At 46.9% G+C, this 16,693-nt stretch overlaps 1 protein-coding gene across 2 annotated transcripts in view; it reads left to right on the top strand.

The window, feature by feature from the left end:
• The window catches only part of LOC144158819 (TNF receptor-associated factor 3-like), a 323,737-nt gene that overhangs the window by 303,180 nt on the left and 3,864 nt on the right, over positions 1-16,693 (top strand). Inside the window, exon 1 of one of the 2 annotated variants that reach the window (XM_077689977.1) lies at positions 10,375-10,718. The exons of the other annotated variant lie outside the window; for it this stretch is intronic. Within the exon in view, the coding sequence (XP_077546103.1) occupies positions 10,434-10,718 (285 nt within the window). The 5' untranslated portion in view covers positions 10,375-10,433. Of the gene's footprint in view, positions 1-10,374; positions 10,719-16,693 lie in introns of those variants that run through there. 2 annotated transcript variants of the gene reach the window in all.

Here is a 16,693-nt window from a genome sequence, read left to right as displayed (position 1 = left end):
AGGGCTGCACTGAGCACGTGTAAACCTTCAGCTCCCGGCGCAGATAAGATTACATACACCATGATACAACACCTACACCCGGACACTCTTGAAACACTCCTACACCTATACAACAACATATGGCTTTCGGGGCACATCCCAAAATCTTGGAGGGAGGCTATCGTAGTGGCGTTCCTGAAGGAGGGTAAGGACCCTTCTTCTCCCGCCAGTTATCGACCCATCGCCCTCACAAGCTGCCTGGGCAAGCTTCTCGAGAAGATGATCAACAGGAGACTTGTGTACTTCTTAGAGTTCAATGGTCTTCTCGAGAGCTGCCAGGCCGGCTTCAGGGTGGGGCGATCCACAAACGACCAACTCGTCGCCCTTGAGTCGTATATCAAGGATGCGTTTGTCCATAAACAGTTTTGTGCTACGGTGTTTTTTGATCTCGAGAAAGCCTACGATACCGCTTGGCGATACGGGATACTTTGCGACCTAAAAGCCTTCGGTGTCTCGGGAAATATGTTTAATACACTTCATAGCTACCTGGCGGAGCGAACATTTCGTGTGAGAGTTGGCACTGCCCTTTCAAATGTTTTCCTGCAGGAAAACGGCGTGCCTCAAGGCGGCGTTTTGAGCTGCACATTGTTCATTGTCAAGATGAACTCACTTCGAAAGGCGTTGCCACGAACCATTTCCTGTACAATATATGTAGATGATGTGCAAATATCTTTTAAATCATGCAATATGTCAATCTGCGAACGCCAAGTCCAGCTTGGTGTCAACAAACTAGCAGGCTGGGCAGATCAGAACGGTTTTAAGCTGAACCCAGTCAAGAGCTCTTGTGTTGTGTTTTCCAAAAGGCGTGGGATCAGGCCAGATCCAGACATCAAACTGAATGGTGTCTCGATTCCGGTCAAAAAAGAACACAAGTTCCTTGGTATAATTCTTGATGAAAAACTTTCCTTTATCCCTCATATGAAACAACTAAAACAAAAATGTCTTAAAACAATGAATATCCTGAAGGTTCTCTCCCACCATTCGTATGGTTCTGACAAAGAACTCCTACTGCGGCTCTATACTGCTTTGGTTGGCTCTCGTTTGGACTATGGCAGTGTGGTATATGGGTCGGCGAGTAAAACAGCATTGCGAATGCTTGACCCAGTACTACACTTGGGGCTACGGCTTGCGTCGGGTGCTTTTCGCACTAGCCCTGTCGAGAGTCTATATGTTGAATGTAATAAGTGGAGCCTTGAGAACCAGCGAACGTACATGGACTTACTTTATGCTTTTAAAATTTCATCTCAGAATAACCACCCTTTTTATCCTGTCCTTAACGATACATCCACATCTGCGGTGTTTGTAAATCGCCCGTCCGTTACTCCGCCTTTTTCACTTCGAGCGAGAGAGCGAGCCTCGGATCTGAGTGCTTCGTTTTTAGACGTGTACAGGTCATCCTCTTTAAATATTTTACCGCCTTGGCAAGTTCGCCCTGTGTCCTGTGACCTTTCTTTTATAAAGCTTGACAAAAATCGGGTACCGCGAGCTGCAATACTTCAGCACTTTCTTTCTTTGCAGTTCAAATACCCACGTGCTGAATTCTACAGTGACGCTTCTAAAACCTCCACTATGGTGTCGTGCGCTGCGCATGGTCCAAATTTCAATGCAGCCAGAACCATGAGCGTGCAAACAACAATTTTTTCAGCAGAAGCGTACGGAATTTTACTGATTGTACGACATATCCTTGAAAATCAAATTCCCAATTCTATCATCTACACAGATTCTTTGAGTGTTGTTCGCGCATTATCATCGCATAAACCCCCCAAAAACCACATAATTAATCTTGTATTCAACACTATAATGTCGGTGTATGCGGAGAAGCATCGGCTGCTCCTCTGCTGGGTCCCAGGACACGCTGGGATCGCTGGGAACGAGTTGGCGGACGAGAGGGCCGGTGCTGCTGCACTCAGGAACACTGTCGACATAACAAGCGTACCATATACAGACCTCAAGCCTCACATAAAACAACACCTGCGCAGAACATGGCAAACACACTGGGACGAACAGACAGACAACAAACTACACGTAATAAAGCCACACTTGGGACGGTACACAACTGACTCACACAACAGACACACAGAAGTCGCCTTGGCAAGGCTGCGGATAGGGCACACCCATGCGACGCACTCGCATCTGCTGACGGGATCTTCTAGACCCCAGTGCAGCAGGTGCGGAGAGGCCCTATCCGTAGTGCACATACTAATCACATGCAAGGCACTTCACACAACACGACACAAACACTTCAGAGAACTCTACAGACAACATATTCCCCTACATCCATCATTTTTTCTAGGTGACGATGCCATTGTTTCTGTGAAACGTGTGTTTGAGTATTTGTTAGACGTCAAGTTTTTAAACCTCATTTCCTATCACGCATAATCAAATCTGGCCCTATACACCAGCCATCACCATTTTCTTTAATTGGTTTTACTATGTTCGGTTTACACTTTTTTTTCTTCCTTTTTATACCTACCTTTGTATGGTAATCACTTCTCCATTAAATAACGTCTTCTCTGGCGCTCTTTGCCCTCGTTGGCCTTGCGCCATTAAACACTAACCATCATCATCATCAATTTTATGAATTTGTCTTGTTCTCCTATTCACTATTCAATGATTTCTGTGTTTCCACACTTTTCTTGCGTTGTTTTGCACCCATTTCACTTATTTCAAGTTGCAAAGATATCGTGTTCTTGCACCCTTGGCTCACATGTTTCCTTTCTTTCCCATTTTTGCCACTCTTTCTGCTGTGTGTGACTTGTTTAATTCTTGTAATTACACAATCTGTACCTTTTAAATAGGCCAGGGCAGGTAGGCATCACAACTAAAGTGGTAGTGTTGTGAAAGAGTATTGCATAACTTTGAAGTCAATATAAACTGTTTTACCTGAACTCTTTTGTGTTTATGTGTACTTTGAATGCTTTCTTTCTGCTCAGCCGCACTTATTTACAGCTAGCATGTCAAGGCTGTCATTTTATTTAGTTCAATTTTTAATTCTTTCTCTGACAGATTTTTTGCAGAAGTCCTGTACAGCCGTGCTGTTTGGTCCAATTCGATGACACTGGTGTGGTTCGTTAGTGTCAAAGGCACTTGTGCTGATCAGGACTGGTTTGCTGTTACGTTCTGCCACTTGTTTTCGATGCGACATTTCTTATTTGGAGATGTGATTTGTGCGCTTCTGCAGGGAGTTTGTGGTCTGCTTGGGTCTTCATACAGTATGCAGCAGTTCAAAAATGGGAACACATTACTCTAGAAACCAGGCACCAAGTAACAGCAAGCTGTGCTGAATACCGAGCAAGACATGTATTTAAAATATGAGTATCCACGACACTTAGGCAACCTCATAAAGGGGGCTGGCCAAGCTCCAAAATATGTATAAAGAATCTATATTTATTGTGTACAGGCTCATCGCAATAGTATCATACTAATCTAGACTAGACAGGAATTTTACAAACTAATGTTTGTGCCAAAGACAGCAAAACAACGTAGAGTAGGATACCAATACGTCTTGCATGCATACCACTACAAATCCATAATCTGTATCACTAAAGTAACATCCCATAAACACCCTATAAAAGTACCATAAGAGGTATATTCTACGTTATCTTTTGTGTGATTTCGATGGGTTTTAAAGCAAAGCTTTTTACCTCTACCCCCCAAGGGTTCTTTCGCGAACGTTGTGTCAACACAAATCTCCCGCGAACAAATAAAAGAATTTACTGGCACCGCCAGGAATCGAACCTGGCACTAACAGAGTAACAAAGCCAGAACCCGTTGTCTTACCGATTTAGCTACGAGCCCACGCGAAGGCGGGGAACACAAGTGGGGCACTCACCAAGCACATCTACGGGTTTAACCCCTGCATTTTCGCTGAAGGCCACGTAAGAGCGAAAAAAGGAAGCTCGCACCAAACCGTGGCATCTAATTGCTAGTACGGCAATGTTCTAAAGCATGTACCTTTCAGTGTCCACGTAAGAAATCTCAGCTCCTTGTCGTCCGCCCTCACGCCAAACGACACCTCAAGGAACACATTCAAATACTCCTTGATGGCCAGGCCATCACTCCAAGCCCCAACATCAAGATCCTCGGCCTACATCTCCAGGCCAACACCAAGACTTACCTATCGTTGCAGGGCCTCAAACACAGCATGAATCAAATTATACACATGATCAGGCGAGTTGCCCCCAAAACGCGAGGCCTCAAGGGATCGGATACCTTTCGATTATTTCAAGCTTTTGTTTTCTCGGGCATCGCTTACGTCAACCTCCTGTCTTCTTCTCGGCAAGGAGGAGATAAAGATGCTTTATATAATGATTAGAAAGGCGGTTGAGCAGGTGGCTTCCCCTGAGTGCGTCAACAGAGAGGCTGCTTAGCACGCGGCTTTATACATGCTGGAAGAGCTGATAGAGGGCCATATTTCTATCGTGAAGCTCCAAATGCGCAGAACTGTGGCGCGTCGCCCCATCCTTCACCAGATTGGCTGGGCAGCACAGAACGTCATTTCGCTTGATATACTCCTGGACTTTTGGCGACAAGAACTAAAGATGCTCCCTTAGCTTATTAAAATATGGACTCCTCACATGTTGGGATGATGCAGTTATCTACACAGACGCCTCCCAATACCGCGGGCAGAAGTATGCCATCATCGTGGCTATCTCCAGAACCAGCTTCCTTGCTTATGCCTCACTCAAGACCGAAGACATCACGGCAGCAGAAGATGCAGCAATCGCGTTGGCTCTCACTCCTCCAGGGGTTTGTAAGGTAGTCACCGATTCCAAACAAGCCTACCGGAATTACCAGTCGCGTTTGGTGTCCCGACCTGCACTGCGTGTGCTAAAAACCACTAACCACTCCCGAAATTATTTCATTCAGCTCACGTGGACACCCGCTCACGCTTCCATGAAGGTTAAGTCTTTCCCTTAAGCCGCAGCCTTTTTCTGAACCCGACAACTACAACGTCTATGATTTTTCGAATGCGGCAAGTAAGATATGCGCCTTTAAAAGGGAGGACCTGTTACTTCATCCCCGAACGCAGCTTCCTAAGTATTTTCTGGGACGGTATACGCCTCGAGCGCGGCCTGTAGGGGCGCCACTGAAAGCCCCCTAGCGGCCCGTTTCGAAAGCAGGCGCGGGAGTCCCCGGCCCGCTCCCCCCTTTCGCCGTTGTTTTTGGGGCTCGTTCAAGACAGCGATTTACTGTTAGTCCGCGTTCGAAATACCGAATAACGTGGAGAAGGCACTCTGTTTGCAAGCGCGGTGTGTTCACGAGAGTATAAACGTTTATGACGCTATCTCAGTGATATTTAAATGAGCGCCGGGCGTGTGTCACAGGCCGTCGTCCCGAAGCCAGCATTTGCATGCAGCTGATTGCAATTCCGCTGTCCTGAAATTTAGTGCCAGTGTCTCCGTAAGCAGTGTTTCCTCCGATGGTCATGTTGCGGCCATACACACTATGATGTAAATCGCCTTTGTGCACTTACAAAATCCAGCGGAGCACTCATACCTGACAGCACACAAGTTACGCCTGCCAATATCACATATCAGACATGGATCAGTACCATAAACAAGCCAATGCGGCACAAATTTCACAAACATTGTACCAAAGAAGCACGATGGATAATGCAAAATTACACTCCGGAGTCAGCACACGACGACAAATTTAATGCTGGGTCGTCTTGTTCCGAGGTGAGCGCTCGCAAAGATTCATCTGTTACATTTATCCTCCACGAGAAGCTCTACGATAGGCTTATAGAGTAATCCGCGCCCCCGACCAAACTCTTCTTCGAAACATCGTCATATGACACCGGGAGACTGCAGAATCTAGCATAAAGCGAAATCAGAGGCCCTTATCAGATACGACACTCTTCCAACGAGCCCGTGTGTACGAGATTTCGGCGCACGTTAAGGATCTCCAGGTGGTCAAAATTAATCCGGAGCCCTCCACTACGGCGTGCCTCATCGTCTCCGTTGCGTCGGCGCGTTCAACCCTGCAATCAATCAATCAATCAATCAACTCTTCCAACGACACCTCGTATCGCTTGTGAACTGCCTACCCTGTATTCTCCAAAAAATGCGTCCGCCGAGTGATCAGCCGCTCGTTGAAGGCGAAAAACAAACGAAAAGTGAACACGCAGCTTGTGTATGTGATTACTAAAACGTTCACTCGTTGATTTCGCTCCGCATCTGTAAACAACGATAGTTGAGCGTCCTCCTGCTCACCCCCCCCCCCCCATGTCTAGCGAAATATCAGTGGATTTCGCATCTAGTTGGTCTGGTGAATACATTCTTACTCAAACAAACGTCTTTAGCAATTCAGAAGCTACACTCGTTTTTTTTTCATTCCCGTACGACTATTTTACTTATTGCTGACTTGCAGACCATTCATTTTCCCGTGGTTTCATTAACATATACCTTGGTTCTTACTATAAGTCATGAGTGGGCACATATCTGACAATGCACAGCCTTTGAGTGTACTTTACATTTTCCCGTGGCTTATATTCCCATAAAAGGCACAATTTTTTGTCAGCTATTGGGTTATCACATCCCCGAAACATATTTCTCTACGACGTACATATTCGAAGCAAAGCCGCATTTGTTGTCTGTGCTGCAAAACGAACCAACCTCTTACAGTGCCAATATCAGGTCTAAACGAGGCGACAATAAATAGAATTTACTTCTGCTGACGTGTTCGAAGGTGACGGCGGTGATATGATGCTGCCGTCGCCGACGCCCGCAAGAGCGGCCAAGAAGCGCGCAGAACCGTCTCCCCGGGTAGCTCTTGTTAACGTTAGAGCGCTCTCCCAAGACGCAGCTGTTTTTTTTAAGAGCCCTAAACGTGCAGTTAGCTTACAGACGTCACCATAACAAGTTGTTTACTGCGCGGAAAGGCAAAGAGAAGCGAATGAGAACCAAAACACTGCATGACCACCTATCAGCCACGCAGCGCTAATCCCGCAAACGCCGCGGAGAAGCGGCGGCAGGCGGCGCAGCGATCGCGAATCTCGAGGCGTATATCGCGTATCCTTGGACCACGGGAACCAAAACATAAGCTTTGACCTACCGTAACCAAGTTTTGCAAGGGGAAATTAAGGACGGAAGCCTGGAATGATGGCCCTCACAGGCCGGGTGAAGCTATGGTCGTTGGATTCCCTGTCTGCTTACTAGGCAGGGCGCTCGGGGTCATGCAGGGTACCAGAGAAACCCGAGCTTCTTCTGCATTACCGGCTCGCTGCTGCAATTATCTTTTTGATGTATTTACTGACGCCTGCAAGATATGATGGGGCCCTAAAAAAAACAGGGACTTCAATATGAAATGGCCCAAACCAAACACCTTCCTGATAAAAATCGTCTGAGTTGAATACGCCTTGCGACAGTCCCACGAGATTTCCCTGGCGGGCAACAGCGCAAACAAGTCTCTCCCCTTTGCGTGTTTCGTCCAGTTTGCCCTGTTACCCGCCATGGGAATGTACCAACTAGCCCAGCTTAAAACACTCCTGAGAATTCTCTATTGACGCAATGTTATTGCCATGGCGACTAGTCGTTTTGGTAAAACATATTGTAGAAGACATTTGCAAACCTTTAAGCTAATAAGCAATAGCGTATTGGTTGTGCATTTTGAATGGTAGCGCAGTAGACACAGACACGAGGGAAAGACCACGGCGAAAAAGCAGCGTCGTTCTGTCGTTTTATGTCCCTCGTATATGTGCGTACTGCACTGCCATTGAAGATTCTTATAAATCGGTCTATGCATTGACGGAAAAGCTCTACTCTTCTATATAAATTCTCTGCAGATACGGAAGCTGGCTATCTTAGGGCCACTCCTTAGATCTCAAGTGTACTTGGTACCCTTTGAAAGCACGTTACCTTTCAACAAATTATACATAGCCTGTTTCATGACGTAATTTAACTTATGTAACAACTGAGCCCGAAAAACATTTTGCTACATTAATTTCACATCTGCGACAGACAACTAACGCAACAAGCGGTGTAATGTCAATTACGCCCGACACTGCAATATTCGCCTCGAGATCGACATGTAGGTGGTCGCGCTGCTAGTGTGGATGCCCCGCGAGAGGGGACCGGGAGAATGCACACTGTGGCTGCGCTTCATGCCTTTCTCGCACCGTATGTGCGCACAAGAGGCGTAGACAAGAGTGGTATACTGTAGTTCGGTCCCTCAACGTTCAATGTATAGCATGGAAGCGGCAATTAGTTTTCATTACTACGCCAAAAAAGCGGCGACCTATCGGGAATCTCAGAACGGCCGCAATAATGGCAATGAACTTGTACGCCGTGGCTCATAGCAAGCTCGATTTGTTTTCCTGACTATGGGTTTTAGCCTTCAATAAAAGGATAAATAGAAACAAATCAGGAAGCTTCGATCTCGGGAATTCAGTTGACAAGAGCAGTTTCAATCGCTTCCATTGGTAGCACGACACATTCTGGCTTTTGTGGGATGCCCTGAAATGGTAACACCACTTAACTTCCCCGACATTTTTTCTAGGAGCTTAAGATATTTTTTGTGTATTCGAAAGCCAACATAATATTACTGAATTTTAACCAGCGCAGAGATATAAATGCAATCGTTCAAACGGATATTTTGCTCGCAGCTTTAGATAAATGAAATTTTAGCGGCCGTGAATGCAGGTTTGGTAAATAACGGTGGCGAGTCAGTTATCTAGGGCTTTCATCGCAAGTGAACTTGCTGATTAAACTGCTAACGCTCGCAGTAGAATCCACATCTCACGTTAAGGTACACTTTGCCGAAGTGACCAGCAGGTTTACAGTACGTGTGTAAACCAACCTTCTTGGACCTTAATAGTGAGTACAGACTTTCTGTTACGGCTGCACTGTTGACCTTTCCTTTTAAAATCTAACAGGTGCCAAGAACAGAGAGATGTGTTTGCATTCTTGCGTAATGTCGCTTACGAACCACAAATACGGCAGTTGCCCTGTTGCAGATGTAGCAAAACGTTTCACTTTATTTCTCGTTACGAAATAGCGCAACGGGTTCCCGGTAACTGCTTTGTGTTGTAAACTGAACGTCGCCTTTGTCTCGGCAATTAATTCTTGAAGATTGGTTAGAAAAGGCACGGATGAAAGTTTTGTGTGCGTATTTTAAATAATAAATAAAATTGCCAACACAGTACAAGCAACGACTGTCCAAAAATGGTATTTATTTTAAAAAAGGTACGGGAAGAATTCGATCACACAAGCGCTTGCAGGTGTAAAATACGACACTGGTAATGTATGGGCGATAGCGCACGGGTCGTGTGCAATGTAGTTGTTTTTGTTTGTTTCTTCTTTCTGAAAGCACACAGCGTAACTTCACAAGGGTGTGGCAAATGTACGGGTATGCACTGGTCTTGTCGCTTCTTACCCGTTTCGTGCAGTAAACTTTTATCCTTTAAGTAACCACCACGCCACCTTTAAAAAGCGCCGCTTGACGTTCCTGAAACGGTAGGTGACGGCACTCATCAATAAGGAAAGTGCAATGTGTCGAAACAATGTTTATAACACGTTTCACTCACAAGCGGTGACAACGGCGACGATGTGTTGTGGAGCTAACCTTGCGCGGCATCCCCCAACGGCCGCTGAATATTGCTTTTCTAGAAAAATCACCAAGCAGAGGTAACTATGCCACTGCTTAGTGCGATACAAGTGCACATATTCCTTACTTATCGTGTGCAGCACGCGTCTTGCGCCGCGCGCTACATGAACGAGCAGACGACGCCAGAGCGCCATCCACACTAGGAGCGGCTCGTCCCGCCACCGCCAGGGGCCGACTGTGTTCGATCCCGGGGCGAATAGTTTAAAAACGACCTGCTGCAGTGACTCAGCGAAAAAAGCTTAGCGTTATGCAGTGCATACTAGCGAGTTGAATCTGTGGGCGTGGTGGCTACTTTTGTGATAGAGCAAAAGCAAACGGCAGCACTTTCAAATACTTCGGTGTATTGTGTGTTGAAGATCACTCAAGTAATATATATTCCATATCCATACACAATCACGTGAATGCAGGCCTGTTGATTTGCGGCGCTGTACAATTTTAATCACGCGAAGTGTTTCCCGTTGTTTACAAATGTGGCGAGAACGCCGATGATGAGCGAAAAAATGCAATAAATACAGATTCATTGCTTCATTGCAGCGTTTTATCTCGCCTGGGGAGCCTCGAGGCCACGCTGTTTTTTATGTGGGCGGAAGGCTACGAGACAGGGTGACTGATAGTATTTTTGCTACACAAGACACTTTGACAAAAGCAGCAAATCAGCGAGATTAAGCACAGCCAGCGCCGATTCTTATCAGCCTTATCGTACGCATCCTCGACCGTGACAATGGTGGGTGTTCTTTCGCATTGCAGTTTCTGCAGCGGTCCTACCACTGTAGCAGCCAGGCTTCGCGATGGCTGTGGGCGGCGCGCAGTACACTGTGTTTGGTTTCGACAGCCGGATAGACTGGAAGCCTACCGTGTTCGTAGACGGCATCCCAAAGAACAGGCTGTGTAGTGCCTGCGGCTTGGTTTCAGCTGCGACAGCATTGTTACCCTGCAACCATCTCCTCTGCAACAGATGCTACGACAGCAGTGATGACGAAGAACGCAACCGCTGTCCCCTGGATACAGAGTCCTGCAAGCCAGAAGATGCAATCTGGTCATCGTTCCCGAGAGAGAAACTCCTAGGGCGCAAGGTGAGTTGTATGCACTCATTCGTCTTGCCGACCATTCCACATTTATCACAGCGTTTAAGCGCGACAAGCTGGCCTTATTATGGCACTACACGACCATGTCCGAAGGGATTTTGTGACCTGTGCCTTGTATGTGAGCCTGGCCCCAGTAAATGACTGCAGTCGCAGCGATACTCTAAAGGCTCTTTTCTCGTTTTAGGTCAATCGAAGAAACGTTGCACACTAAGCCTAATTTTATAAGCTAATTCAATTCTGTGCCAAGCAGGGTGGCCACCGCTATCCGGGACTGGAGGATATGACACACGGGAATGAAGTGATTATGTGCAGACCAAGTGCAGCTTGACTGAATCTCTTTACGGGTACTCTTGCTGGAGGAGCACTCCTTATGTTTGGAGGGAATCCATGTATCGGTGGGCGAGGGTGTGAGGGGGGCTCAGGGTCATCTTTACGCGGTGCTTAATTAAGAATACGCTTGCGTTCATTTTTAATGCGCTTGAATACTCCGCTGGTCTTGCTGGTATACTGAAACCCAGATATATGTAAATTACAGTGCATCCCAGTGGCCGCAATATTTATGGTTATTTAAGCGACGCTCGTTTCCCCGGTTAGAGCATTTGTACCGTGATCCACAGCCTTACTTGGAGCGCCAGAGTGGTGTGCTCTGGCGCACTTGGGAGACACTGTGTCCTGTACTCCTTGCTTAGTGCATCTGAAGCAGGGGCCGGACACTTCGGCTAGTTTAGGTATTGGAAATAGTTTTGCCGTGACGCTGGTAGCCGAGCGAAAATTTAGCAACTTTTGCATATGTGGCTCTCTCTTTCCAACATACGCAGCAATAAAGTAAAGTGATGCTGTTATGTCTAGAAATAAAACGTGTTCGTGGCATTTTCCTTTTTTTGACCGCTTGTTTATTTAGTCGCTTCATTCGTTGCCCGGCCGGGCGGCGCTTTCGCTCTTATCTCATCTGCTGCCGCCCCACTCGTCGGCTCCGGCCGTTTTCCCTGTGTGCACGCGTAGAAGTTTCGTAGTGTTCCTTGAAGGTGAACCTTTTGGTGTCTGAGTGCGAACGTGCATAAAATGTCAGAGAAACTGATAAAAACATATAAGGAGTGCTGCGCTGCTGTTTGGTGCGACCATTCGGGTAGGAATAGCACAGCGAAATGTTTCCACTTCCCAGCGGACAGCATTGTAAGCACACTTTTTATTCAGTCTAAGTTATGAAGAAGCAAGGGCTATCCATATCAATGCATGACGAACGGAAAAATCTTCCGCTGTTGCTTTACAGTGAATTTCTTTTTTTTTTTGGTACAACGCATTTTTCAGTAATGTTGTAAGCATGTGAAGCTACTTCTCGACAGTTTCTCACGAGCCGATTGCTGCCAGCGGACGTGCAGGCGGAAATTTCGCATCGGTATCAGTTGAACGGTTGCTCTTCATTTTTTTCAATGAGAGGGCAGCTTTGAAATTGTTTACCGAGGGTGCTTAAATGCTTCTTTGACTACCTGGAGTGGCTTTAGAGCGTTCCGAAGAGCAGTTATAAATAGTGACATTACTACCTTTCAATGTTTTTAACACGAAAGATGTGTCAAGAATCATTTACCTAGCAGCTGAGCGCTTGCATTTTGTGTTACGAGTAGTTTGAGTTACCTGCGCGACGGCTGAGCTGCGCTTGGCTTTTCCAGCTCTGCTAGTGAGCAATTTTTGTACAGTCCAAAGCTTCATGACACGAAACATGCGACCCCGTGACGCTCAATACATGTAGAGCGCTCTGTTGAGAGGCTGGCATGCTGTCGCAGTTGGCGTGTTTAGCGGGCGCACCGCCTGAAAGCGCTTAATCGCGGACCGGCCTGCTGCATTAGTTACGCCATGGCATCTGGTAATATGAAGACTTGAGGGTAAAGCAATCTTATTGCATAATCAGGCAGCGAAATTCAAACGTCTGAGTATGTTCGCTGGGTTTCGTGCTTGACAAAAAAGCCCTTTGCTGCACATGTATTCTCTGGAATTGTTTCTACGTATCGGAAGTAGCTACCACAGCATACAAAAGCACATTCAATCATTATCAAGGTGTGGATCCGCCAAATCTACGAACTAAGAAAGTTCACCAACCTATGGCCAGACCGATCTGCATGTACTGTGCTGCACGCAGTCCTTGTGAGTGTTTGTCACAAAGCTTACGAATGTGCAGGTGCTCTAAAAGTTAAACGGAACTGGCGAGCGGTGGCCGTAGCGGGCCAAACTAGGGTGCCTGGATGAGGGGCGGGCGAGGAGGAACATCCAGGCACCCTAGGCCAAACTGCATGCCAGCGCCATCTATGAATAGATGGGCCGCAGATAGCGAGAGCGCCTGGGCACATCCGTCTGGGCCATCTTGATACGCTAAAGGTCGCCTCATCGCCGGCTCAAGCGAAGCTCCGCCGCAGCCATCCCTGCTCGCCGGGGGCAAGCAGGGGGAGGGGAAGTGAGTAAACGTGGGAGGGTATGAGGTATGAGCACCCGAAGATCACATGTATGAGGCTACACGGGTTAGCGCAGAATTTCCATGTGGCAGGGTATTGGGTGTGGTACATCCGATGTAGCCAAGTTGGGTGAGGGAAGTTGTTTGTCTGAAGTTTTCGGAGTATCACTTCTTTTCTTTTGTCAAGATGCGGTTGAGGAGGTGGGAAATACTGTACTGAGGTGCCGCAATGTTGGGTGATGTCTTGAAATTATGACCAGGGGAATGAGACTCGCGGTTTCCTCACAGGCGACCAGCTCATTTATGTTGTCCCATTGTGTACAGAAGGTGCCATCTTTTTACCCATAATGTGTAATATTCACCTCTCACCAACGTAGTCACCCCCATCTGGTGTAGCAAGCCTTGTTCCTAGCAGGGCTGACCTTACCAGTTCACATTAAAGAGCATTCTCTTTTCTGTTAGTGCAGACAACAACCATCCAGTTATCTTCCTTCCAGCTCGCGATGCCAGACACGAAAAGACTCGCTTTGTGGGCGCGGATACGGCTTGTATTGCCCGTTTCGTGCAGTCGAGGCAGTATTGTCTCTGTGAAGATGGAAACGCGGTGGCAGCATGGAACAATAGTAGAAAAGAAGGCCGATACTCTGTACGCTTATCTAGTGACACTAGCCCAGCGCAACAAACAATCCCACTCAGACAAGAAACATTTCGTAGTCTCCTGCATAACGATTTGTCAGCGGTCTACAACAGTTTTGATGGACATCCACTGTCGCAGGGAGGGATGGCGACCTTTTTTTGTCTTGTTTATTCGTTTCAGTCGGTCAACTTTGGTAGGATTAGCTTGACCTCCCTGCTCTGCGGCTACACGCAACTGACGTTGTTACGAATGCGAATCAAAGATTACACGTGTAACAGCACTGCAGCAGCAGAAATGCGACCAAAATGCCGTTTTGCTGTGCATTTTTGATAGTGTTGACCCGGTCGAAGTCAACGGCGACGCCGTAGATGCGGCAATCTCGCAACACTGAAAAACGCCAAAATGGCCGCCGTAGCTGACTGGCGTACCTCAGTGGCTGTACTCTAAGGCCGGGTTCAGACTGTTGCCGCAGCTGTCGTAATAACTTAAAAAATGACGTCATTTCACGTCTCAGCCAACCAAACTGCGTGACACGCCGTTTTTTTTTTACGTCCATAGATCACGATATGACTTTTCAGTTGTAGACTCAGCATAGCGTAACACCTTATCTACTGACGTTACGTTCAGCCTCTCGGGCGGCCAATGCTGGGTCCTATCTAGCCTGACGCATACACTCAGCCTCTTGGGCAAGAACTGCACTTTTTAGTGACAGTAGTCTTGCCTAGCCTGGAAGATAATCTGCAAACGTAATCTTTACCAGTAACACACGGTTCGTGGGGGGGAGAGGGGGGTCACATGGTTCACAGGCGCTTTATCAACCATAGTGCGATTTTGATGCATGTTTTGTGGCTTCCTTAAGCGAATTCTGAGCTTTATGCTGCATGTCTCATTACCCTGACGGATGCGCTCGGCGTGTTAGACATTGGCGCCCTGGTGTTTTTGCCCACGAAGATGAAACCTTCCAAAAATTAAAACGAGCGCAAATGACGAGGACACAGAAACACAGACAGACGGGACGAGCGAGTGTGTTTCATCAGTTGAGGGTGCTGGGACGGAGCAGAGACACGGTGGCACGCGAACTTTTGGAGGCCTACTTTATCAAAAATAAGGGCACAGATTGTGTCAGTACCACGTCGGTGAGTTCCGCCTTTTATGTCGAAATCGGTAGCGCGCATGTGGCTTGCGCTTCAGGTGTTCTGTGCGCAGGCGCGCCTCTGTGGTGTTGACGGGTCTATGCAGAGGAGGGTTTCGAAATAAAATTGTTGGTGGTGAGCGCTCGTCCCGTGTACTGTGTTTCTGTGTCCTCGTCCTTTCCGCGCGTTTTAATTTTTTGAAGCCATGAACCAGCACGCCCACCAAAGCATTCTATGGAGATGAAACCGTTGGGGGTATAGGTAAACATCTTTGCGGTAAAAGAAGACAATTGCAGCGCTGTTTGCGATACGTCATGTCGGTGACCAGTATAGCTTATCATGACGAGAAAATCATCATACCGTTATCGCGTTCCTTTTTTTTTATTTCGCTTCGCTCCACTGATAGCGCCCCGCTCCGCCGGGGAACATTCCAATCAACCACTGGCGACCCGAGTGCCAGCAAAACGAAAGGGGCGCAAGCACTGATGACGCCGCAATCGCAAAGCAAGCTGCCCGGAGCCCAGGCGCCACCGACAGGGCAACCCAAGTCCGCCAGAGCACAACGCTACGGCGCTCCAAGCATATATGTGGACGACTGTACGAAAGCGCTAACAGCACGTCTTGCCCCCTTGCATTTTTCAGACCTCGTGACTGACACACGGTTGCCGACAAAATTTGCCATTGCGTTATAAATAAATTTGGATGCAAACGTGTTTTGTCCCTAAATGAAACACGCAGAGAAATCCTAAGAGCTAAGAGCAAAACGTTATGCAGTATTGGCCTACGACCTCGGAGCAAAGGTCTATTCGATAATACTCTAAATTTTGCGCCGATGGAGCTACCCGTAGCGCATGAGGCCACGTTTTCCGGGGTACTGGTCTCCTACACTTTATGCCCGATTTCGGGATATACTGCATCTCCATGATTCAAACGCGCTCCTGATTGTAACACGCAGATAAGTTCACTTATAATAATTGGCAGTCCCTTGTAATACGCATATGCAACTACAGGACACCGTACCTGGCAGACTTCAAGACATTCTATTTCACGCTCGCAAACTGCGGCAGCAAAATTCCTTGAGCTTCATAAAATTGTTTAGCCAGCTACTTTTGGTGCCTGATTCCACGAGAGATAGAAATTGCTTGATCAAGCGTGTTTTGTTTGCTCTCATATTCCTGAAATAAGCGCAATCCAGGGATAGCCTAAAAGTGCAATTCGTTTTTCTTTACCGTGCGTAGTTGGCGAGAAAAAAAAATGCGAAGGTTGAGCCGGTGACGCGTAGCTTCCGGTGGCTGCAGTTTTTGTTTACTAATTTGGGGCTTTGCGCACGGTAAGGTGTAACTATTAGGGCTGAATTTTTTTAATACAACACATACCAAAATCAAAAACAGGTCAATACAAACTGCGTTCTGCTGTTAATAAAAAGTTAACAACAAAACCGTGAAATGGGACGAGGCACTTGATTGTCGCTCCCTTTGACGGCCGCTATCTCCATATCTTCTATATAGTGGCCAACTTGCAAGTGATAGGTAATGTCGGTCACATATTTATCAAGATATGCGTAAATGTGGCTTGTGTAGAAAAAATATAAATATACGCAATAAAATATTGACCGCAACGATTTTTCTAAAAATGCGGACGGTAAATGAAAATAAAAGAAAACCTATTCTCAATTTCTTTCGAAATTGTGCAAACCTGACTCCTCAAGTGGGCCAAGAATACTTCTAAAAACATGTTTCATTAGTTTGAT

Source organism: Haemaphysalis longicornis, unplaced genomic scaffold (genome assembly GCF_048455015.1).
Source record: "Haemaphysalis longicornis isolate Haplotype H1 unplaced genomic scaffold, Haemaphysalis longicornis Haplotype H1 scaffold_10, whole genome shotgun sequence".
NCBI classification, from domain to species: Eukaryota; Metazoa; Arthropoda; class Arachnida; order Ixodida; family Ixodidae; genus Haemaphysalis; species Haemaphysalis longicornis.
The sequence above is the reverse complement of the archived record's forward strand: the minus strand, read 5'-3'. Positions and strand labels throughout refer to the sequence as shown.